Source organism: Colletotrichum graminicola (assembly GCF_000149035.1).
Source record: "Colletotrichum graminicola M1.001 genomic scaffold supercont1.56, whole genome shotgun sequence".
NCBI lineage: Eukaryota > Fungi > Ascomycota > Sordariomycetes > Glomerellales > Glomerellaceae > Colletotrichum > Colletotrichum graminicola.
This window is the reverse complement of record NW_007361060.1, coordinates 190,921-213,863: the sequence shown is the minus strand read 5'-3', so window position 1 is coordinate 213,863 and position 22,943 is coordinate 190,921. Positions and strand designations below refer to the sequence as shown.

Below are 22,943 nucleotides of genomic sequence, written 5' to 3'. Positions count from 1 at the left end.
TTTTCAAGACGATATTATGCTTCATTAAAGTAGCTACTGTACAAACGGGGTAGTTGCTTCCGCCTGGTTCGTGGCAACTAGGTTTATATGTATGCGGCGCAACGCCCAATCGTCGCCGATACGATTGTCGACGGGATGCTGTTGCAGTTGTTTGTATCTTCCTGTCCGTCTTTTAGACACACGACTTGGGGGGCATTTTTCATCGACCCAAGTCGTTCCGGCCCTTTTTCTCTTCTTTTTCTTTTTTTTGGAAAAAAAAGAAAATCGGCTTACACTTCCATGCTCCTTAGTTTTATCCGGGAAACACAGATCGCCCCGTTCTTCTGTCTTTTTGCAAGTAGGGTATATATCATGAGCCCCTTTCAACGCTCTGGCATAGGGGAGGGTAAAAAATATAAATAAAAAAAAAGCAAATGGAAAAAAAACAAACGCAGCTCCGACTCTATGATTGGTCTTCCTGCTTCTTGCTTTTCTTGCCCTTCTTGTGCTTCCTGCCCTTCCTCTTCTTCTTCTTGCCCTCGTCTCCGGCGCATGAGACGCTCCGGACGACGTGCGTGACGCCCTCGGCCGTGGCCTCGATGACGAGAGCGCTCAGCTCGCCGCCGTTGACGCAGCCCGAGTCGAGGCCGAACGTGTACTGGCCGACGTGGAGCCCCCGCTTAGAGTCGTGGCCGTAGGCGACAACCGTGCGGGGGGTTGCCTCGGGCAGGGCGCGCTGGTGGGCGTCCCAGGCCTTGGGCCAGCTGCTCGCGCCGTCGTGGCGGTCGGTGGGGATGGCGGGCTCCCGGTCGCCGGGGCGGCGGCGCCGCTCGTGCTCGCGCTCGACCATGGTCTCGGTGATGGGACCGACGGCGATGAGGGACGCGGCGTTGTATGCCTTGCGGGCGTCCTCGAGGGCGCGCTTGGCCTCCTGTCGGCGGAGTTCCTCGCGCGGGTAGACGAGGCCGCGCATGTTCATGACGGCCCAGGGGTCCTGCCGAGGCAGGGGCACGCCGGGGACGAGGCCGGCGTGGACGATGACGAGGTCGCCGAGCCCCTCGATGGTGCCGGCCTCGAGTATCACGGGAAGGGAGGCAAGCCAGGCGAGGTGCTTGCGGGAGAGTCTGCGGGCGGTGGCGCGCTCTTGGGAGTCGCCGTGCGAGAAGACGGCGGGCTCAAGGTCGTCTTCTTCCTCATCATTGTCGTCGACTTCGGCGGCGGTTGCAGACTTCGGCTCGTCCTTCGGTTCTTCCGCTTTGGGTTGACCCTCTATCTCTTCACCCTTTGTCATGACAGGGTTCCCGTGAGCGTCCTCGTTGGCGACGTGGGTATTCTGCATACTCCTGTGGGCCAGCAACACGCGGTCCTCGTGGTTGCCGCGGACGGCGGAGGCGCCGAGGCGGATGGCGAGGTCGAGGACGCCGGGCGAGTCGGGCCCCTTGTTGATCATGTCGCCGGCCAGGACGAGGTGGTCGCCTGCGGCGACGGCGAAGCGGAGCTCGTCGAGGAGGCGTTCGAGCGAAGCGTGCATGCCGTGGACGTCGCCGACGATGACGAGGCGGCGGCCCGGATGGGCGCGCGAGGGGCGGTGGCGCTCGGGAAGGGAGGCGATGTGGACCGACAGGTCGGTGAATCCCGGGCGGGCGTTCAAGCCGTAGGACATGGGGGCGTCGGCGGGGGAGCGTGGCGGGGCCGGGACGTCTCTGGCGGGGGAGGAGCGGCTGGCGGAGAAGTCGAGGGAGGAGGCGATGCGGGTGGCGGCGAGAAAGATGGTGGTGAGGATGAAGAGGGCGCCGATGCAGACCGCACTGCGGCGCAAGGCAGCGAACGTCATTGTAACGACTGTGCCGGGGCCGGGTGTGCTTTCGTGGGATGTACGGTTGATCTCTCGATGGACGGACACGAGAGAGTCAAGTCCCTTTCTCTTCCTGCGGCGTCGACCTTGGAGGGTTTGGGACTCCACGCGCGACGATTGCCCAACCTGATCGCCACTGATATGGTTTATGAAGTCGACCTCTCGGGGGTGTGTGTCCTGCTGAATCCTTTCTTGATTGAGGTTCGTGTCAGCAAGTCCAAGCTCAGCCGTCGGTAACTTTCGTCTTGGAGACGGGCAGGGCGAGGAGGTTCGCGCGCGGATCGACTTCCGAGACCCGACGTTTGGGTCGAAAGGTTGAGATGAGACGACGAGCAGGCACGTAGAGTTTATCGTTGGCCGCCAGCAACTTTCGAGAAGTTCCACGGGCTGCAGGAGGGGGCGAATAAAAAGTGTATATGGGTCGGCGGCTTATCACAATCGCTTAAAAGGGGTGGACATCGTCGTGAAAGGATGGATACGGGTCTAGTCGGGGTGGGTGGTACGTCATCCAAAAATATGTTCAGGGGGTTGTTTATGCGAAATCTTGGATCAAAAGACGACTTCGTTTCTAGGTACTCAGGTGTCATCGCTCGTGCCGTTGGGAAACAGAGGAGATGAAGAAAAGGGGGGGGGGGGGGAATCAAAGCAAAAGGCGGGAAACAACAAAAAACAAAAGGAACACCAAGACCTCCAAGGCCTCCAAGACGGAAAACGGGATGGGAAAGCGGGAGGATGGCTTTTTCGCCAAGTGAAGTGGGAAAGTCGGCACGCGACCCCTGCGAGTTTCCTGCTGGGCGGCTCTTTTTTAAGGTATTACACACTTCGCCCACTCGATCCCGTCAGCAACGTCACGGTTGTACAAACATGACTGTGTACGGAGTATCTGTAGCCTGTAGGTACACATGCAGCCTGCTGCGCCGTGTAGCGGAAAAGTTTATCATGAGATTCTGTAGTGTTTGCCTGTCACCAGATGATGTGCTTTCCTCTACCGGTACTTTCCGTCGCATTCTGCGAGGCGGCTTTCTCAGTGATAGCTCCGTAAAGGTACATTCACTAGGTACCTTATCCGAATACGGGTAAGCAAGGCTCTTGTGCACGGATCAGGCACACCCACACGTGATCTTGTCAGTTGATGACTCATCAAACCTGTCATTCTTCCACGGCCTCGTAATATCAAAGACACTTTAATACCTACCTATCCGCCCACGACTCGCCCCATTCAAAGGTAACAAACAGCATGGGATCCTCAAAGGCTACAGGTGGCCCTGTCACTTGGACCATGCCTATCACCGAAAAACCATGCCTCTGACCTCAGTTCAAGATGACCGTCGAGGTTTGGCAATCGAATACAATGGCTTGTATAATATGATGCTCTTCGACGTCCATCTTGAGCCACATCCTGTACGCACCTCCCGGCCTTCCCGATGTCTCCTTGCACCGCTGCAACTTCCCACCCGGACAGACGCCGTTCATCCTGGTGGACACCCCGGGCCTCTGCACCCGCGCACATAATCTCCCGGATTGCGAGACGATTGACCTCATCAAGGCCCGGCTCGGCCGCGCGGGTGTCGGGCGCAGGTCGACCTTGTGTCCATTCTGGATTCTCGAACCCCGGTGACGAGCCGCTCGCAGACAGCCCGTAGTCCTGGGAGGGTATCCTTGTGAACAGCAAGTGCTGTACAATGTGATTATTTGAAGAAGATGTCGTCGGATGTGATTTTGGGAGAATATCGGAGGCAGGCCCTTGGAAATGCTATCGCAGTCACCGGACTTACATTGATCACGCCATGGCAACTGGTGATGGAGGACGAAAATGGTTGGTGACCGATCTTCTACGACCAATCAAGCAAGGTACCATCAACCCGAGACACCTGCTATGCGTATTTCGGATCAGATATCTGTTGCCAAGCCAAGCCAAGCCACAACCAAAGAAGCAAACATGCATGGCATGCACACACACCGTAGGCAGATGTCATTACTGCGTCGGAGTTCGACCTCGTTCAGGCGTGCCTGCATCCCAACGACTGCACTACCTACCTACCGGTAATTCGCCCGCTTCTCCATCTTTCGTGGAACTTCGGGATAGCCGACGTTTTTAAGCGACCTGACCTGCCGCGCCGCCCCGGTTGGCTGGCAACCGACACAGGCGTTTTCCCTCATGCAGGAGCGTCCCATTTATCTCCGTCTCCCCTGTCGTGAATCCTAGCCTGCTCGGGAACTCATCTCCCTGCCGCAGCCTTGCATCTTCGACCCCGTGTCACTCGCATCGCGAGAGATCCAACGTCTTATCGGGATACCAACGTCTTATTGGGATACCAATGCCATGCTGATCCCACGGCGAACTCTGCGAAAGACTATATACACTGTTGGAGCCAGAGTGCTTTCGATTTCATCTCGGTAAGTCGACAAACTCCCAGCTCGCCCTCCTCCCACCCACCATGTTGTCGTACGCCGTCCGGCTCACTACGATTCTCGTCGCCGCCCTCACATGTCTGGCCGTCGTCGACGCCTCGCCGGAGGCGTCGTGCAAGGCGTACCCTGGCAGCGCTGACTGGCCCTCCGCAGAAACGTGGGCCCGCCTCGATGAGTCTCTTGGGGGCCGACTCCTGCGACCGACTCCTCCGGGAGCTGTCTGCCATCCCGGACTCGCCGTCTACGACGAGGGCCGGTGCGCCGCCGTCACGGCCGGGTGGGGCTCCTACGAGCTGCACGTCGCCGACCCCGTCTCAGCCATGTGGACCAACTTCGGCAATGACTCCTGCCCTCCTGACCCAGCTCGTGTGTGCAGCCCTGACGGATACCCTGCTTTCGTCGTCAACGCCACCACGCCGGAGCACATCAAGCTCGGCGTCGATTTCGGTTGGTTAAACATGTTCTCTTTCTCTCTCTCTTTCTCTCTCTCTCCCTCTCTCGCGCGCGCGCGCGCATGCGCGTGTCGGAACCCTCCGGCGGTGACTAATTTTGTTTTTTTTTGCCCCCAGCACGGGAGAACAACGTGAGGCTCGTGGTCAAGAGCACCGGCCACGACTATCTCGGCAGGTCGATTGCCCCCGGCGCCCTCTCCATCTGGGTGCATCACATGCAGGATGTCGAGTACCACCCGGGTGAGTTCAAGCTGGCGGGCAGCGACGTCACCATCGCGGGCGACGCCGTGTCTGCCGGCGGGGGCACCGAGATGTACAAGCTCTACAGGGCCGCCGCCGAGCACGGCCGGGTCGTGGTCGGCGGCACGGCCAAGTCGGTGAGCGTGGGCGGGTATGTTACTGGAGGCGGCCACTCGCTGCTTGCGCCGCGCTTCGGCCTGGCCGCAGATAACGTCCTGCAGATGGAAGTCGTCACGCCCTTGGGCGAAGTGCTTACTCTCAACGAGGCCCAGAACACGGATCTGTTCTGGGCGATGCGCGGTGTAAGTTGAGCCGGGATTCCAAAAAAAAAAAAAAAAAAAAAAAAAAAAAAAAAAAAACAGAACCAACATGAGATCTGATGGGCTTTTAGGGAGGCGGGACAACTTACGGCGTCATCACGTCCGTCACCTTCGCCACGCACCCCACCCCTCCGATATCCAGCACGGCGTGGGCCATGCTCACGGAACCCAGGGCCCCTTACCTCCCGGGCCTCGCCGCATACTTCTTATCCCAGGCGCCGTCGCTCGAAAAGGCCGGGATGTCGGGCTACGCCTTGATCAACTCCCACATGCCGAACCCCATCAGCGCGCCGGGTCTCCCGCCCAACGCGGCCGGGGTCATCGGCGTGTCCCTCCTGCAGGACGACGCGGACCTGGACGAGGTGGGCAGGATCTGGGCCTCGATCAACCAGACCGTCGCCGAACGCTGGCCTCAGGTGACATTCCTCAGCTCGAACGCGCAGTTCCCGACCTGGTTGGACTACTACGACGAGAACTACGACCACAACAAGGCGGGTTTCAACAAGCTGCTGGTATCGCGGCTCATAGACGAACAGACGCTGACGGGGGACACCGGCGCGCTGGCCGGCGCGGTAGAGACGATGCTCGGCAACGTCGGCGGCATGTACGCCTTCCTGGTCTCGGGAAAGGGGGTGCACGGCGCGGAGCCGAGGGGCGGCGGGAACGCCGTGCACCCGTCGTGGCGGAGAGCCTATATTCTCGCAAGTGAGTCCAGATGACCGCCATGACCTCCCAAGTACTACCGGAGACTGACAAATTGGGGGGCTTACCCGCGTAGTCTCTGCCGTGGGGTGGACGTCGTCCGACGCGGCCTCCAGGGATGACGCCAAGAAGAGCATCTACGATGCGGCCGAGGGCTTTCGCCAGCTCGGGCCCGACATGGGCGCCTACCTGAACGAGGTGAGAAGACGCGTCGCATCGCTCAAACTGCGTGATCGGGCCCGAGTCTCTTGACTGACAGCAACTACAGGGCCTGCCGCACGAGAGGGACTGGCAGAAGACCTTTTGGGGCGACAGCTATGCGCGCCTACTCGATATCAAGAAGTCCGTCGATCCGGGCGACACCTTCTGGTGTCATCCGTGCGTCGGGAACGAGGGGTGGGCGGAGAGGAGTGACGGGCGGCTTTGTAAGGCCTGAGTGAAGGCCCTTGGTAGGTGGTGGTCGCGGTATCATAGCTTGAGGTTTGATGGTAGCCTTACTCAACAATACATACTCGAGTGAATCAATGCCCGTGAACAGGATCTGTTGGTCGAGGGACGCCGGATACGCATTCTTGAGCTACGCGTCTTCATTATTGACAACACATACGCGGTGTACCTCCATTTGATCAGATGGCGTGAAGCTCTCAAGTTATCGATTGGGTATCACGGTCTACTTATCCCCTCAGCTTCGACACACAGTTGACATCGACACATATCCCGAAGTCATTGAAGAAGCCTCCAGTCTCAACAAAAGTACGGTAGTCATCAGCACGATTTTGGTTCTTGAAACATTTTTGATATTCACTCGCCCTGCTGCCTACGGGCAGCGAGGCGCCTACGACTTCCTCGTCGGGTTCATCGCCTTGACCCAGGGTTTCCAGACGCCCTCGATCGTCGCCGGGTGGTTCCACCCGTTCCACTCGTAGTTGGTCAGCCCCCAGCTGTCCGGGACCCCCTGCGCGCCGGAGCGCACGCGGTAGCTGCCGGCGAGGCCCCAGACCATCCAGCTGACGCCGTGCTTGACGGTGTACTCCCGCAGGCACGTCTGCAGGGTGTCGGTCCAGAGGGTGTCGTCCTGGCCGTTGCCGAATTCGGAGAAGATGACGGGCGTCAGCCGGCTCGCCCGGGGGCAGTCGCCGCCAGTGGTGGCGTTGCCGCAGGCGGCGGGCGTGTCGATTCCAAGCGCGTTGAAGCCGTTGCGGTAGAGTCCGGCCTCGATGACCGCGCAGGTGCCCGTGTCCTGGTCCTCGCTCATCTTGTAAAGGTGCAACTCGAACACGAGCTTCCGGGACCAGGCGTGGGCGTCGATGTCGAAGACGCGGGGCTCGCGGCGGGCGGCGTCGCGTATGGCGGTGCACTTGTAGCACGGAGCCGTCAGGTAGTTCGCGCCCGACGTCAGCGCCGAGAGGTCCTGGCCGTACTGCATCCCGCCCCAGAGGATGAGCACGTCCGGGTTGGCGGCGTGGATGGCGTCGGCGCCGGCCGAGAAGTTGCCGACAAGCGTCTCCCTGTTTCGTTCCATTCGCTTGTCTCGATACCACACCCTCCTAGGTCCAACCAAACCATGTTGTTGGGGTGGGCGCGGGCCCAGCCGGCGACGTGCGCGAGGCCGCGGCGCCAGCGCGCGGCGTCGAAGTGCACGTCGCCGAACCAGGCGTTGCCGTCCGTGTGCGAGCAGCACCACGAGGCCTTGCTGACGTGGACGTCGGGCGAGATGAAGATGCCGCGCTCGAAGGCGGCCGCGGCGATGTCGGACCAGATCTCGAAGCGCGTTGTCTCGCGCGTCCAGGACGGGTTGTTACGGATGATGTCGTTGGTGACCCTGGTGCCATTGACGAAGCCGAGGGCCGTGATCATGGCCACCTCGAGGGGCACGTCCTCGCCTTCGCGGTCGTATATCTGGTCGACCATCTCTATGGCGTAGCCCCTAGGGGGGAGATGCGTGTCAGCGTGTCGTCCTGGTGGCCGAGTGGACTTCGTCAGGGGGGACTCGGGACTCACATGCGGATGTAGTTGAAGCCGACACTCTCGACGTCGTCGAGGATCTGGTCGATCGAGGCCCATTCCACACCCTCGGGGACCATGGTCTCGCCTGGGGTTCAGATCAGCAACAGCTCCAAGGTCTGGCCTGGGACCGGAACGCAGACGAACCACTCATGGGCCAGTTGACGCCGGCCCATGTCACAACCTCGCCGCGGCTGTTGACGATGTCACGCCCGCGGGTGCTAAAGGGGCCGTACGGCCACGCGCTGCCAGTCTGGTTGCCCTCCTGTCTCGAGACAGGTTTGCGAGAGGTGTACCGAGGCATCCCAAGCCTCTTCATGTACTGGGCGCATGTCGACGACACCAGCGCCGCGATGGCGAATGCGAGGCCCTTCATCTTGGAAACAAGCCCACGTCAAGGTTCCACGCGGTGTAGGAAGCTGCGGTGAAACGACAAAAAGTTGGTCTCGAAGCCCTAGAGAAGCGAAACGGACAGGAGCGAGCAGGAAACCGTCCTCTTCTTAAAGCTTAAGGAAGACGTGACATCAAGATGCTGTATTCTAGGGGGCACAGCGATCCACTGGGCAATTGGCATCGCCATTCGGCTCCGCACCCCCCCCCCCCGCACCGTTGGTTTCCTCGCTCTAGCTCTACTGAGCATCGTCATTCGGACCCCATTCCCCCAGCGGTGGCCTAACGTTGGTGCGATAGATGCCGGCGGTGACCTTTCTACCGAAGCTCTCCCAACCGAGGGAGGCTTGGGCCACGGCGCCAAGGACCCTCACCCCCAGGTTCCCGATGACGGCATTGGACCGCTTGAGCGAGTGGAGAGAAGCTCGAATCTGTGGCTTGCTTTACCCCGCATTCGATGATGGAGATGGTGGAGAATGGAGAAGGCATTCTGGGGGTAAGGGGAAAGTAGACGGCGGGCAGCGGACTAGGTGGTCCGCGTGGTGACGGTCTTCCGGAGCGGGGGAAGGTTACACGCGGGTCACCTCGGGGCCGGCCCGGATTCGTGGGCGACCCGCCGAGTCTATTCGAGAAGTTTACCCCGACTCCCGTACCATTTCGGATGAAAGGGCCGGAAACCCGGGGAGTTTCGTCAGTCAAGGCCTGTTCTTCTTCTCTGCAAGTCGAGCGAGAGTAGTGTGCGGACTGGCCCTCGCTTCAGCGACATGCGGTAGTTTCCCAATCATGTGACGGAGGTCCCTGTTGGGGTTGGACTTCGACGCGCTGCGCTAAATTATGGTGAGATGCAAGTTTAAGCATAACTAACTAGCCTGGGTGCTGCATACAACCAGTCCCACGGGGTTCAACTTGTGTCCTGAACCTTGAATGGCCCCGAATCACAACCTACTGAACTTCTGTGCAGCTGTAGACTTTCGCCGCGGACCGAGGAAGCAGCCAGATAAGGTCCGAATGTTCTCAGTCGTGTGATAATTTAGGCAGACGCCACGGCCAAGACCAGTGAGGAGCGGGTCACTCCCTCGCGCAAGATGAGGTTGCGAGACCTTTCATGCAGCAAAGTAGCCGGGGCCAGGCAGGCGAGTGAAGTGTCGTTATGCCCCCGAAGACGGCATTGCGGATCAAGCGGAAGAGCCGGCACGTAGGCAGACAGAGTCATAAGAGGGGTAAGATATTTAAGCATGAAGATGGGACTGGGGTAATGACGTTGTGGAAACAGACGAACAAAAAAAAAACCGGCCAAGGGGAACACAGTGCACCGAAGGAAGAGGGGTCGGGCAAAGCTCCTAGGGACGGAGAGTTTCTCCCCAATCCATGACTGAAACAGTAACGAGTTTTGGTCTACACAAGATGGTGGGATGGGTGGTGACGAAATAAACTGAAAATCATAAAGAAGCAATAAGGTATTTGAAAAACGAAAAGAGTGTGTGGTCAAGCGACATGATCCGAACATGCCGACCTTGCGGAAGCGAGCGAACTTCAGTCACAAGAAAGGGGAGAGAAAGGAAACTCAGTTGAAGGTTGGCGAGCGGTCCTCTGACCACCGGGATGCACCTGGCTATGAGAAAGGTTACGATAGCCTCTCTCTCTCTCTGTGTGTGTGTTTTCCTTAGTCTACTTCGCTTCAACTGATCAAGGTAGCTTTTCAACCTCGCGTGAGCTTCGCATCGACTGAGTCACGAGGGCTGAGATATATAAATTTCGTATGACTTTTAAGGATAGACTACATACAGGTTGCACAGCTTCGGGTGGATTTGCCCAACCCTGTATGCTGCAGAATATTTCGACATGAAGGCCCCCTTCCCCCCTTCCCCCCCCCCCCCCCCCAAAACCAAAACGTTGCCGGTCATCACTTGCTCAGGCTCTTCTCCGGGTTCTTCTCGAACCGGCCGCACCACTTGCGCCACTCCTTGGCCGCCTTGTGCATTACCACCCGCAGGTCTTCTTTGACGTCATTTACCTCCCACGCCTCGTCCTCCCAGTTCTTCTGCCCGCGCGTCAGGGCGGGGGACCAGCCGATGGCCTCCAGGCACTCGCTATGTCGCGCGGCCGTCAGCACGTCGAACACACCTGACATGTGATTTGGATCGGGGAGGAGGATGGAGGGAGGGAGGGGCAAGACTTACACTTCTGTAGGTGACGACGTGTATCTGGGAAACATTCTCGAGTCGACGCGGTGGCACTCGGCCTCGAGGTACCGCGCGAGGACGTCGAGGCGGTTCGCCGGTTTAAAGCTGAGCTTCAGCTTGTCCTCCTCGGCCATCTCGGCCTCGGACTTCTCCGGATCGATGGACTCGGGCTTCTTGGAGGAGGACGCGAGGCGTTTTGTGACGGAACGCGCCGTCTTGGAGCCCTTGATTGTGAAGTACGCCCACACGGCTGTACACCGTTAGCAGCATGCTCGAAGCAAGATAGGGGCTGTGTACGTGTTGAAGTACTGACCGTTGACCTCAAAGAGTCCAGAGACGGCGATCATGAGGGTGTCGATCGCCAGCGATATGGGCAGCAGCCCCGTCGCGATGATGGCGTCCCGCTGCGCCTTGGACTTTGTGCGCAAGATGGAATTGATGAACTCCTCCCGCATGGCCTCGGGCGTCATATTCATCGACGGCGAGTACACGAAGACGATCTCCTCGACCCCGACCGTCCTCTTCGTCTCATGCGACGCGTGGGCCGGGTCGTCTTCCATCAAGTCGCCGTGCTCGCCCTTCTCCTCGTCCTTGTAGCCCTGCTCCTCGGCGAGCTTCTCCTGCCGCGCCTGCTCGTCGACGACTTTCCCTTCTTGACCCCTGTTCGGGTCGTTGAGTAGTGTCTCCGTGTCATCCCTCTTCTCGGACGTCTCGCCTTTCTCCTTCCCGTCCTTCTCATCGCCGTCGGCGGCCTTGTCCTTCTTATCCTTCTTCCCCTTGCCCTTGATCGCCAGCTTGTGGGAGATGGACGACGGGGGCTTCGGCGAAGGCGTGACCCTCGCGAGGTAATCCAGGTTGCTCGTAGTGGTGTACTGCATCGCCTTGTCCACGCCGCGGGTGCACTTGGCTTTGAACCCCGCCCAGCTCGTCGTTTTTGCATCGCTCGTCTTGGCCTGCCGGACCTCATTCTGCCACTTACGCTGCACCTTGTGCGCGACGCTCTCCTTGACGCCCTCGGGCGGCGCCTGGAGCGGCGGAGGCGGGGGCGTGTAGATCAGGAAGCGCGTAGGGATGGCGTCAGAGGGCGCCTTGGCCTTCAGCCAGGGCTTGGGGAAGGGCACCAGGTATGTGATCAGCTTGTGGGGGTCCCGGGAGTAGTGGATGGGGTTGGAGGGGTCGTCGTTGCCAAAGTCTGAACCCTGACGCTTGGGGGGAGGCGCGATGCCCTCTGTTGAGGGTGTTTTGGAGAAGGGGGGTGACACTGGGCTCTGGGCGAGCAGCTCCTCGACGGCTTTGGGGTGAGGACGGGCTGGCAGAGGTGGTGCCTGTTGAAACTCTTCTGACTGTCCAGCCTCTTCTGCCTGGAGACGCTGAGCAAAGGCAAAGTCCTCGTCTTCGGGAGATGTAAAGGGGTTGGATGACAGAGGCCCGTTGCTGCTCCACGCGGGCTGGCTAGACCGGTGCGGAAGAGGAGGCGCCTGGTTCTCCTCTTCTTGGAGAGCGAGCGCCATGGCATAGTCGCGATCCTCCTGCTCTTGAACTGCGGGATTCACACCATAGCCACCGCGTTCTTGGGCATAATAGTCGGGGACCTCTGTAGACACGGGCCTTGGACCGGGCAGGGCCGGCCGGTCTTGGTTGTTATGATAAGTCTCGGCGGCTTTACCCTTATCGGGTATCGCGGGGCCATCGTTATAGCCCGAGTGCTCTGTGTTTTGATGCTGCAAGACGGGCTCCGGATGCTGTCCAGCCGCCCTGACATGATTGAGGGAAGACGGACGATCGTACTCAGGCGAGCCCGGCGCATCGTTGTATTCCTCTGGACGTGTCTCGGTGGCTTTCCCTTTATCGAATGACGAAGGCGGCCCATTTGGTTGGTCAAAGCCAGTGGCGTTATAAGCAGACGAGGTGCCATGGGCTGGGACCCTGGACTCGCCGTGTGGCGGCGAGTTGTTCCTGATGCCTGGCGGGTCGTAGATATTATCCTCCTCCGTCACCTCGGGCAGAGGGTCAGACATCTGCTGCCTGTGGTCGACATACTCGGGATAGGAAGCATTTGAGCGCACGCTATTGGAGCGAATGGTTGTGGGCGTAGCCGGGATGATGTTGACGGCAGGGACCCCGCTTCTTGGTTCCACAGGCGAGTCGTTGTTAATGTCATCATACCACCGAGGCTGCAACTGCTGGCCAGTCTGAGGCTGGCCATGGCTGTGGGACCCCGACGACTGGGTGAAGAACAGCTCCTGCTCTGCGATGGAGTTTGTGGTATGGCGTTGCCGCTCCTGGGTGGTGTCCATATTGAAGGCTCCTGGCGATGCAGATGGCGAGGTGAACCGAGTTGTCAAGAGATCCGCGAGGTCTTCCCAAGAGAGGAGGAGCAGGGCTTTACGGCATGGAGGGGAAAGGGAAAGAGAGTTCGGATCAACGGGTGCGCATCACGATGGTCTATGAAAGCTTAATATTGGGCCCCAAGAGGCGGCAAACAACTTGACTCTAGAAACGCGCAACACAACGACTGCGGCGTGGGCGGGCAAGGGTGGATGAGCGGCGAGGTGGATGACGTGTATCGAGATACTCATGGTGTGGCGCAGTCCTGCGGATTGTGGCAATGGCCGCCAGCGATTGATAGCGATGGCCATGTCGTTCAGACCGTCTGCTAACGGGAGTCACAAGTTCACGCGAGTCGGCAAGGGTTTGGGAAGCGAGTATTGTGGCTAGAGAGCGTTTCACAGCAAAGAGGGGGCGAGGCGTCGGTGGTTGTTTGTTGGGCAAGGCATAGAGAGGTGATCCCGGAATTTCACTTGGATCCCCGGGAGGCCAATCCGCCCGGAAGAGAGGGGGGGAAACGTCACGTGACCGTTACGATGGCCTGCCCGGGCATTTGGTCTGGACCCCTGCCACAGCAGGCCACAATGTCCTAGGGCGTCATGATTTTTGTAAACAAAAATCCCGAGAAACTTGGAATTCCGGAATGGTCAGGGCGGCCCAAGACAGGCCCGACACAATGCAAAGACCGAATCCGCGATGCTGCCCACATCGAGAATGTATATATAGCGAGTTGCCCCTTTCGTCAATAACGGCGGCCAAGGTCTTGGTGGGTTTTGAGTGGGTTGCGATGCAATAGCTGGGCTATTGTCAGGGTTAGGAAAAAATACTTAAGTATAAGTAAAAGTACAAGTATACTTAAGTAAGTAAGTATAAGTCCAGGGTTAAAATACTTACTAAGTATAAGTAAGTAAAATTCTCTAAAGCAAGTACTTAAGTATACTTAAATACTTACTTATATAAGAAAAAGATAGATAACAAGGTGTATAAAAGGCTAAATTAGCTAGCTACCTAGGTTATATAACTAATTATATAACTAGAGACCTAGTTTATTAGCTTTATCTTTTTTACTTTGCCAAGAAATTCTTTTAAAATATTATATAATAAGTATTTAAGTATACTTAAGTAAGTACCTTCTTAGCTTAAGTAAACTTAAGTAAGTATCTTATAGGCCTAAGTATACTTAAGTAAGTATTTTTTTAGAAATAATTACTTAAAGTTACTTATTCCTAACCCTGGCTATTGTGGAAACACAGGCGAGCCCAAGGGTTGGTTCCTTCCGCTGTCTAAAAAAAGACGGTGGGTCGGTGATGCTCTGGAAAAAGAACAGTACTCGATCGGGACGAGGAAAAGGTGACGGATCGAATAGAGCAAGAGGCGCGGAAAGATCAGGTTATCGGGCTTGTCGTCTGTCGAACACGGCTTGGAATCTGAGCCCAGAATAAACCCTTACCTTTGGGGGGTTAGAGATGGATGTCGCGTCGCAGGGCAAGGCCATACGCATCAAGGGACGGCTGGAGTCACAGTCGACAGCTCCGATATTTCCCGGCGGTGCTACTGCTTGATTGTCGCCCAACGCGTCGCTTGGTTTTGGGGCCGACATTGCGGGTCTTGCTATGCCCAGACGGCATTTCGGAAGTGAAGTCCGTCATGAGAAAAAGGAGGAGTCCCAAGCAGTTCGCGACCGGGTGCAGAGCCGCACAGGTCATCGAATCGAGGACTCGAGGACGGACTCGCCGTCCCCACATTTGAAGAGCTCGTGGGAGCCTGTCAGCCTGACGACACTGGATGTCTGGTACTGGGCTGGTGAAATAGCAGCTGATAAGGTACACTAGGTAGCAAAGTGATAATGTCGATCCTGATGCTTGGGCCGAATACGACGACGTGGAGCACCTGGATGACTTTGCGTGTCTTACTGACGTCTGCTATAGCCGTGCGCTCGGCCAACTGGAGTTCAGGACATGCCGTGGAAGAAGGTGATGGGGATTGTCGCGTCGTGTACGGAGTAGAATGCGTGGTAGAATAGGTAGAATAGAGCAGACGGGGAGATGGAAGACGTACGTAGGTACTGTATCCGTAGTAGGGAGTACGACCGGGAGAAGGAAAGAAAAAGTAGGCAAAGCGCGACTAGGTAGGTACGTACCTGCTTGAGTAGGTACTGTACTGGTAGTACCGGTAGTGCAGCTGAGTCATGCCCCTCCCCCTTTCCCTTTCCCTTTCCCTGCCCCTGCCCCTGCCCCTGCCCCTGCCCCTGCCTTCTCTTCCCGTCGTCAGGAAGGCGCCCGACTACCATCCGTCCCGGCCCCACTCCGGCCGTTCCCACTTTCTACCCGGACCCTCGTCCGCGAATATCTTCAATCCAGTCCAGTGTGTCTCAACTAGGTCAAATCACGGCGCGCATCAACAGCCTGAATGCACCTGCCAAGTCCCGTCAGGTGTGGCTCTCTCATCCGTCACCCGTCACCCGTCACCCGTCACCGCCAGTACCGTGTACACACACACCTTTTGCCAATTGCATCGTGGTCAGTGCGGCTCTCCCAACTCGGCTCGCTTTCTCCCCGATGAATGCGGCTCTTGCACTGAACTGTGCTGTGTGCTATACCTACAGGCTACTGTAGGGATTGTACTAGACTCGATTCGATTCGACTTCGGATGCATCAAGCAGGCATGCGCTTAACTTTCTAAAATAACCTTTCCTCTGTATGACAAAGTCTCAAGGCCCCCTCACCTCGCATGGATGCGTTTCCGCCCGTTCTCTCCTGAGGCATGTTTCACCGTCATCCCCGTCGCTGCTGCTCGTCGATCTCCCGCCCACACACACACACAACACACACACACACACACACACAACAAAATACACACACGCGCATACTCTCTACAGCGGCGCTTCTCTCTTCTTAACCCCCACTCTATCTCGCCGGTCGAGAAGCTTTTGAAACATATTTTGATTCGTCCGCCGTATCCGTCTGTCACCACCCGACTGTACGTACAAACATAGTACATACGCATGCTGATGGGTCCACCTGCTTCGGACCTGTCATGCCCGATACTGGGGCGTGGGACCCGTCTCTCCCTCCGTCGTCTTGGGATCCACCTACAACCAAGCATAGTTGCACCAGACACGACTTAAAATATATGAGGCATACCAAAACACAAAACACTCTGTCCTGCGGCCCACCTCCCCCCCAGTGCTTATTTTGGCAGCCCTTTTTCAGTCGGCCGGCACTTCAAAGATAAGCTGCAGAGCAGAGCAGCCAGGCAAACCGTCTGCCCCCCTTGGCTAGCATCAAGGCCATGCCTCTCTTCCCCCCCCCTGCCCTTGCTCCCCCCCCTACCCGGACCCTCCGACCCGAAGAATGGGTTTGGGCTGTATAAGTAATACCCAATGGCTGCTTTCCGTAGATCTATGCGGACTGCCGGAAGCCTGGACCTAGGCCCGCGTCTCTGATTCTCTTCCCTTTTCTTCATACCCTCCCCCCCGGGCTGGTTTCCCGTTTCCTCTTCCGCCTGCCACCGCGACCATGCAGGTGAAGAGCTTTCTCACGCTTGTTTTCGCTGCCCTGGCGGCCGCGGGCGATCCTCTCGACACCGTGCTGAGGAAGAATAATCGCACCTTGAGCACATTCACGAGTAAAGACCTCCCCTTCTCCCCAGCTTCCAGACTTCCGCCCTGCCACTAACACGCTTCCAGCCCTTCTCACCATCGTCCCGGAGCTCAACGAAACCCTCACCAAGACCATCGATGCCACCGTCCTCGCACCCTCGGACGACGCCTTCGCCAAGGCGATGCAGGCGGACCCCACGTTTGCCCAAAAGGTCACCAACGCCACTTTCGTCGCCCAACTCCTCTCGTACCATGTCGTTACCGGCAAGACTATGGCCGCGTCCTTCCCCGAAGTCCCCAAGTTCGCCCACACCCTGTACGCGGCCCCTGACACCAACCTCACCGGCACCCAAAGGGTCGAGCTCGTCCGCAAGGGCGAGCAGGCCCATGTCTTCAGCGGCTACAAGCAGATGAGCGTCGTCACGAGCCCCGACATCACCTTCTCCGGCGGCGTCCTGCACGTCATCGACTCGGTCCTCACCTTCCCCGGCACGCCCGCCGACACGGCCCTGAACACGGGCCTCACGAGCATGGCCGGCGCCCTGATGCGCGCTGGCCTCTTCAACGACCTCAACTCGCTGCAGGCCGCCACCGTCTTCGCCCCCACGAACGACGCCTTCCGGGCCATCGGCGCCACCGCCGCCGCCATGGAGCCCCAGGACCTCGCCAGGATCCTCGAGTACCACGTCCTCACCAACCAGGTCCGCTTCACCCCGAGCGTGACCATGGCCAAGATGTCCCACAAGAGCCTGATGGGCGAGAAGGTCACCCTCCGCAAGCAGGACGGCGCCGTCTTCGCGAACTCGGCCAAGATTACCATTTCCGACATCATCACGAGCGACGGTGTCATGCATGTCGTTGACAGGTTAGTTCCTTTGCCGACTTTTCTTCCGTCTGACGCCGAGTCGTGCCTAACATCATGCAGTGTCCTCAACCCTGCGTCGCCCAAGTTGGCCCCCGGCAGTTCACAGCCCGCCTTTGAGGGTGCCTTACAGGCCGCTACCGCTCCCTTCACCGAGGATGTGAATCCCACAACCAATTACATTCCGGCGTCGTCGACTATGCGAAGCTCTAGTGTGTCTCTCGGGCTCGCTATGCTCGGAACCCTAAGTTGTTTAGCCGTTGTGTACCTGTAGGCAGGAGGTGGGGGTGGTGGCGGCAGGTATGGTGTTGCTTATACTCGATTCATTCACAAGCTCTGGAGAGGGGGCGGTAAAGAGAAGGATATTTCTCTCGTTACATAGTTTAATTCGAACGATTTACATACAAATAACGGGCACACAAATTGCATACCGCTATTCAAGACTAGGCGCGCGGTTACCCACGATGAGATGCCGACGGGGAATGTGGCTTCTGTTTGACATCTGTGAAAGTCGACCGGAATGAATTCTACCAAGCGGCACACGTAAATGACACACAAAGAGTACTCATAATGCTCTGTCTCCGAGCGTGTCTTGTATGTCTGCAATGCATACATGCCTCAACATGCTCTCTGCCTGGTAAAAGAGGAGAAGGCTTCCCAGTGGCTGCAGAAACCATACGAACCACACCTGACCTATCCATCCTTGCGTGGACGTCCGGACGAAAGGCGGCTTTGGGCATTGAAATAGGCCCACGTATCTTTTTAGGCCGAGTCGCCTCAAGATTTTTTTGGCTTGGCGCTAGCTTATGATCAACCGCAGTAAACCCGCGGCCGGCTCATGAACAGAGTGTGCTCAACATCAAACAACGGGATCAATACTAGCAACTGTCTGTATCACCAGCCATCAACGCAGAGAGGAGGGCACGACACGTCCTGCCCGTATACACGGTGCCTTCATGAGGGCAGTGGGCTTACGTCGGATGGCAAGACACGTGTGCCAGGCGTGGGCTTCAAGTCCTTTGAGCGTGCCAGCCTTGCAAAGGCATGGGTTGATTCAGAAGAGGGTAGCAACAATAAAAGATACGTCCGACTCAGCAAGGCGACTTGCCCGTCTTAATGGAACAACCTCAGTCCTTGCAAGAACAACGCTCTACATCTAGTTTATAGCTTCTACAGCCAACGCTATAGGCATAAACATGTTTTCTGAGGGTGTCAAAAAAGCACTTAACATGATGAGAGACACAGCTTTTGAGGTGCAATTATTGTAACAGTAACACAGAACTACTGTATGATTAAAAGGTCGTTAACAATGAATTGAGTTTAAAGCTAGGTAGGTAGTAATGAGCCTAAATTATACTACCATTATAAAGGAGTATTGGATTCTCTAACTTATTCTGCCAAGTGTATAGTATTTCTCTACTCACATAGGTAAACAAAGAAAGTCGCTACATATTAATGTTGATACCAGCGATCAAAGTCGGCACCCTCAGAGGCAGCACAAGCAAGTACCCAGAACCATCTCTCTCCGCTTCAGATTAAGATTCAAGGCAGCTAATACAAGTGTAACCCAGTATTCAGGCCCAAGAGAGATATTTTCTAATACCTCCTCAACGTCCGTGGACCATACCCCACGCAACCAAGTGCATATACTCATTGCGTGGTTCGCGTCGTCGCTGCGGCCACTTTGGCGAGCAAAATGTCTCTCTGCGGCACAACCACTCCGCCGGACCAACAAGATCAAACACACCAGCTTCAAACGTGACCCTTTCTACTCGAGGTCAAGGAAAGGTGATCGAGATGGTAATTGTGTAGACGATAGATACGGGACCTTTTGCTCTAACTGTCGGGATATTCAACTGTTCAATAGTGGAGCTAATCTATGGTCACGTGATTTACTATCACGTGACTCACCTTAGCGGCTTACTTACACTACTATAAATATCTATAGTAATAACTTCTTCTTCTTTTTCCTATTATCTATCTTAATAAGTAACTAGTAGTTAATTAAACTATTACTACTTTATAATTATAATCCTTATAATACTAATACTAATTAGTAGTTAACTTTATAGTTACTACTACTATAGATTAGTAAGGATTATTAAAAAAGGCTATAATACTTTACTTACTATAGTAGCTTAAATTAAAGTATTAAAGTGCTAACTAGCCTAAAGATTATTAGTACCTAGGATCTTATAATACTTAGTAAATAACCCTTTAAGCCTTATGTTTACTATATAATAACTACTATTACTACTATTAACTTTATTACTTTTAGAGAAGTTTTTTTTTTTATATACTACTTACTTACTAATAACTTTTATAGTATTTAGTATAATTATTTTCTTTTTATACTTAAGTTTTTTTAAGTTCTTTTTTTTTTTATTTTTTAACTTTTTTTTTTCTAATTATTAAGATTTTTATCTTACTAAGTTTTTATTTTACTATAGTAGTAATAGCCTATATAAGATTATAAGTAAATAGACTTTTATAAGTTCTTATTTAAATAAGATCTTACTAGTAAGACTAGCTATAAAGTAGTTAAGTAAGAACTACTTAAGTAATTTACTTTTAATATAGTATTTATAAGTAAATAACTTTTACTAATCTTACCTTTATATACTTCTAATATTATATTATTAGTTAGGTATAGCTTATAGTAATTATAACTTTTTCTCTTAACTAAATAATTAGTAGCTAAGTGTTACCCTTAGTAAGTATACCTCTTTTTGTTCTTTAAGTAAGGTAAAAAAAGTAAAAGTTACTTATATTACTTTAATTTACTTACTTTTTTTTATCCTTTAAATACCTATTAATAACTATACTATCTTTTTTACTTTTTTTTTTTTAAGTAAAGTATAGTTATTAGTAACTAATATAATTTTTACTTAACTTTACTATCTTAATTAATTTAGGAAGACTACTTATTATTTACTTTTAAGTAAGGTATATAACTTTAACTTTTTACTTTTTTTTTTTTAAAAATCTTTAACTATAGTATCTTACTTACTAAAAAGTAAGGTTTATATATATCTTTTTTTAAAGATAGTATATATCTCCTTTTGTTCTTTAAGTAAAATCTACTATAAGGCCTCCCTAGAGCTATCTACTACTATCTATTTATTTATTATTTTATTTTTTTATTTACTTTATCTCTTACTTATACCTCCTTATATTATATTATTTATTTACTTATCTTATTATTATCTATACTAATAGTAGTAATTCCTCTAACGTATAGATTTACTTTTAACTTTATAAGTAAGGAGTAAGTGCCTATATTTAAGAGGTTAGTAAGGCTAATAGAGGGTAATAATAGTAGAAAAAAGACTAAGTAAAAGGTAAAGTAAACTATAGGCACTAGCTAAAGTAAAGGAGTATATCTATCTATAAGATATTAAGGATTTATATTTTATCTTAAAATATAACTAGCCTTTTATTATTATATAACTATAAAGTATAACTAATTTAGCTAATATTCTTAATAGCCTTACTTAAGTTAGGTAATATAACGCCTTAAGTACTATTATTATACTCTAAATAATATAATATAGCTTTATATAGCTATATAGTTAATAGCTATAAAGATATACTACTAAAGACTTTAAAGAATAGTTACTTAATACCTTTAAAGGTACTACTTATAAAACTATTATTAAATTTAAAGACTACTTAATATATAGGGGTATATAGGTATTAATAGTAAAGTTACTAACTATTACTAAATAAATTTACTATACTCTTAAGGCTAATAATCTAAAGGCGTAGACGCTTAAAGATATTAAAAAAAGGAAAAAAAAAAGTAAGGATTTTTACTTAAAGATTAATAAACCTAACTTTATATAAGATATTATAAACCTACTACTAAAAATAATATTAATATAAGATTAACTAGGCCCCTCTTATATTATTACTCCCTTAGTATAAGTCGCTTAAGTCTAGGAAAGTTAATAAAAGCCTATTAATCTAGCCTTATTATATAATAACTTAAATTTTATTCCTTTACTATTTAAGTAGATAAGTAACACTTACTTTTACTTATTAGTTATACTAGTTACTACTATCTTACTTATAACTTACTAGCTTACTAACCTTATTAAATTATACCTTAATAAAATAAAGTATAGTAAAAAGGTATATAAGTTACTTAAATTAAAGCTTATAATCTTTTATAACTACTATATAAAGGCTAGGATTTAGTAAGAGCACTTTATAAGCGCCTTCTTTATTATACTTAAAGGTAAGGCTATAAAGTACTATACTAACTATTTCTATAACTAGACTAACTTTATTACTATAGTTATATAGATAAGGGGTAATTTTAAGAATAAAGAGACCTTTTAGGCCTACCTTACTAAGCTATAAAGGACTAATTTAATAAGGACTATCTTAGATAATCTAAATAAAAGTAAGGCTAAATACCTAGAGTTACTTATTAAGAGAGTAACTACCTTTATAAGAATAGTTATAAAGATTAGTACTTTATCTAACGTAGCCTTTTATAACTAATTACTTAACTCTTACTATAAGATAGAAGAGTACTTTTTTACCTTTTTTAATTTATTTTTAATATTTACTAGTATATATAGCTAGCTCTAATTAGTAATTAGTAATATAATATAATTTAAATAACCTATATATTAATACCTAACTAAAAAAGTAAATAATTAATACTAGACTAACTATACCTATAATAGCTAGTAAAGTTACTAGTAATTTAGCTAATATAACTATAGCTATAGTAACTTTATACTATAGTGCCCTTTTAATAGTAATCTATAGTAATAAGCACCTCTTTTACCCTTATTATTATTTATAAAAAAATACTATATATATAATAAGCCTAACTATTAGTTAATAAGGCACTTAAAAAACAAAAGGTAATAAGCCTACTATAAGTATAAAGAGTAGTATTTAATAGACTTTTTACCTAAAGCCTTTAACTACTTTATAACTAACTTTAAGGGATATAAGCTATTTACTTTAGATAAAGAAGGTAACTATATAAAAAGTAATAAAGATAAAAAATTAAGTACTACATTTTATATATTAATAATATTCTTTAACTTATTTACTATTAATAAGCCTACTCTCTTTTTATTACTATATAACTAATCTATAACCTATTTTCTTATAAAAAATAACTCCTTATATAAGAATCTATATAATAATAAGCTATCTAATATAGACGTCTTTACTTTTAATAAGTAATATTTATTTATTTTATTCTATAGTATTATACCTAACTCTAGTGTAGCTAAATATTTAATAGCTAGATATAAGTAGTATCTTACTTTTTACTACTAAATAAAAGGAAATCTAGCTATAGATAAGTTATAGGTAGGTAAAGTAAAAATCTGCTTTAGTAGTAGTAACTACTTTAAATTATAAGAGGTAATTAATATACTAACCCCCTTTAGTATACTAACCTTCTATATAATACTATTAAATACCTTATTTCTACTTTACCTTATAGATATAGATTAGTATAGTATTAAATTTAATAACCTTACTAATAAGCTAATTTAAGGTAACACTATTATACTTACTATCTATAAATAGGGCTATATATAAATACTACTTAACTAACGTAAGTAAAGTATTACTTACTACTA

At 51.4% G+C, this 22,943-nt stretch overlaps 5 protein-coding genes across 5 annotated transcripts; 2 read left to right on the top strand and 3 right to left on the bottom strand.

The window, feature by feature from the left end:
* Window positions 1-442: 442 nt before the first annotated feature.
* On the bottom strand, window positions 443-1,813 carry GLRG_10143 (calcineurin-like phosphoesterase; the record flags this gene model as incomplete). The annotated part of the gene is made up of 1 exon (XM_008100828.1): window positions 443-1,813. The coding sequence occupies one exon, from the start codon at window positions 1,811-1,813 to the stop codon at window positions 443-445; it is 1,371 nt and encodes a 456-aa protein (XP_008099019.1).
* A 2,459-nt stretch (window positions 1,814-4,272) lies between these two features.
* On the top strand, window positions 4,273-6,396 carry GLRG_10142 (FAD binding domain-containing protein; the record flags this gene model as incomplete). Its single annotated transcript, XM_008100827.1, has 5 exons — window positions 4,273-4,693; window positions 4,816-5,240; window positions 5,330-5,963; window positions 6,037-6,158; window positions 6,229-6,396. The coding sequence occupies 5 exons, from the start codon at window positions 4,273-4,275 to the stop codon at window positions 6,394-6,396; spliced, it is 1,770 nt and encodes a 589-aa protein (XP_008099018.1).
* A 399-nt stretch (window positions 6,397-6,795) lies between these two features.
* GLRG_10141 (beta-1,6-galactanase) lies at window positions 6,796-8,340 on the bottom strand (the record flags this gene model as incomplete). The annotated part of the gene is made up of 4 exons (XM_008100826.1): window positions 6,796-7,468; window positions 7,504-7,887; window positions 7,962-8,052; window positions 8,112-8,340. 4 exons carry the CDS (start codon window positions 8,338-8,340, stop codon window positions 6,796-6,798), a joined length of 1,377 nt encoding a protein of 458 aa, XP_008099017.1.
* Window positions 8,341-10,257: 1,917 nt separating this feature from the next.
* GLRG_10140 (uncharacterized protein) lies at window positions 10,258-12,834 on the bottom strand (the record flags this gene model as incomplete). Its single annotated transcript, XM_008100825.1, has 3 exons — window positions 10,258-10,444; window positions 10,535-10,787; window positions 10,851-12,834. The coding sequence occupies 3 exons, from the start codon at window positions 12,832-12,834 to the stop codon at window positions 10,258-10,260; spliced, it is 2,424 nt and encodes an 807-aa protein (XP_008099016.1).
* Window positions 12,835-16,383: 3,549 nt separating this feature from the next.
* Window positions 16,384-17,602, top strand: GLRG_10139 (fasciclin domain-containing protein; the record flags this gene model as incomplete). Its single annotated transcript, XM_008100824.1, has 3 exons — window positions 16,384-16,492; window positions 16,554-17,331; window positions 17,392-17,602. The coding sequence occupies 3 exons, from the start codon at window positions 16,384-16,386 to the stop codon at window positions 17,600-17,602; spliced, it is 1,098 nt and encodes a 365-aa protein (XP_008099015.1).
* Between the last annotated feature and the right edge of the window lie 5,341 nt (window positions 17,603-22,943).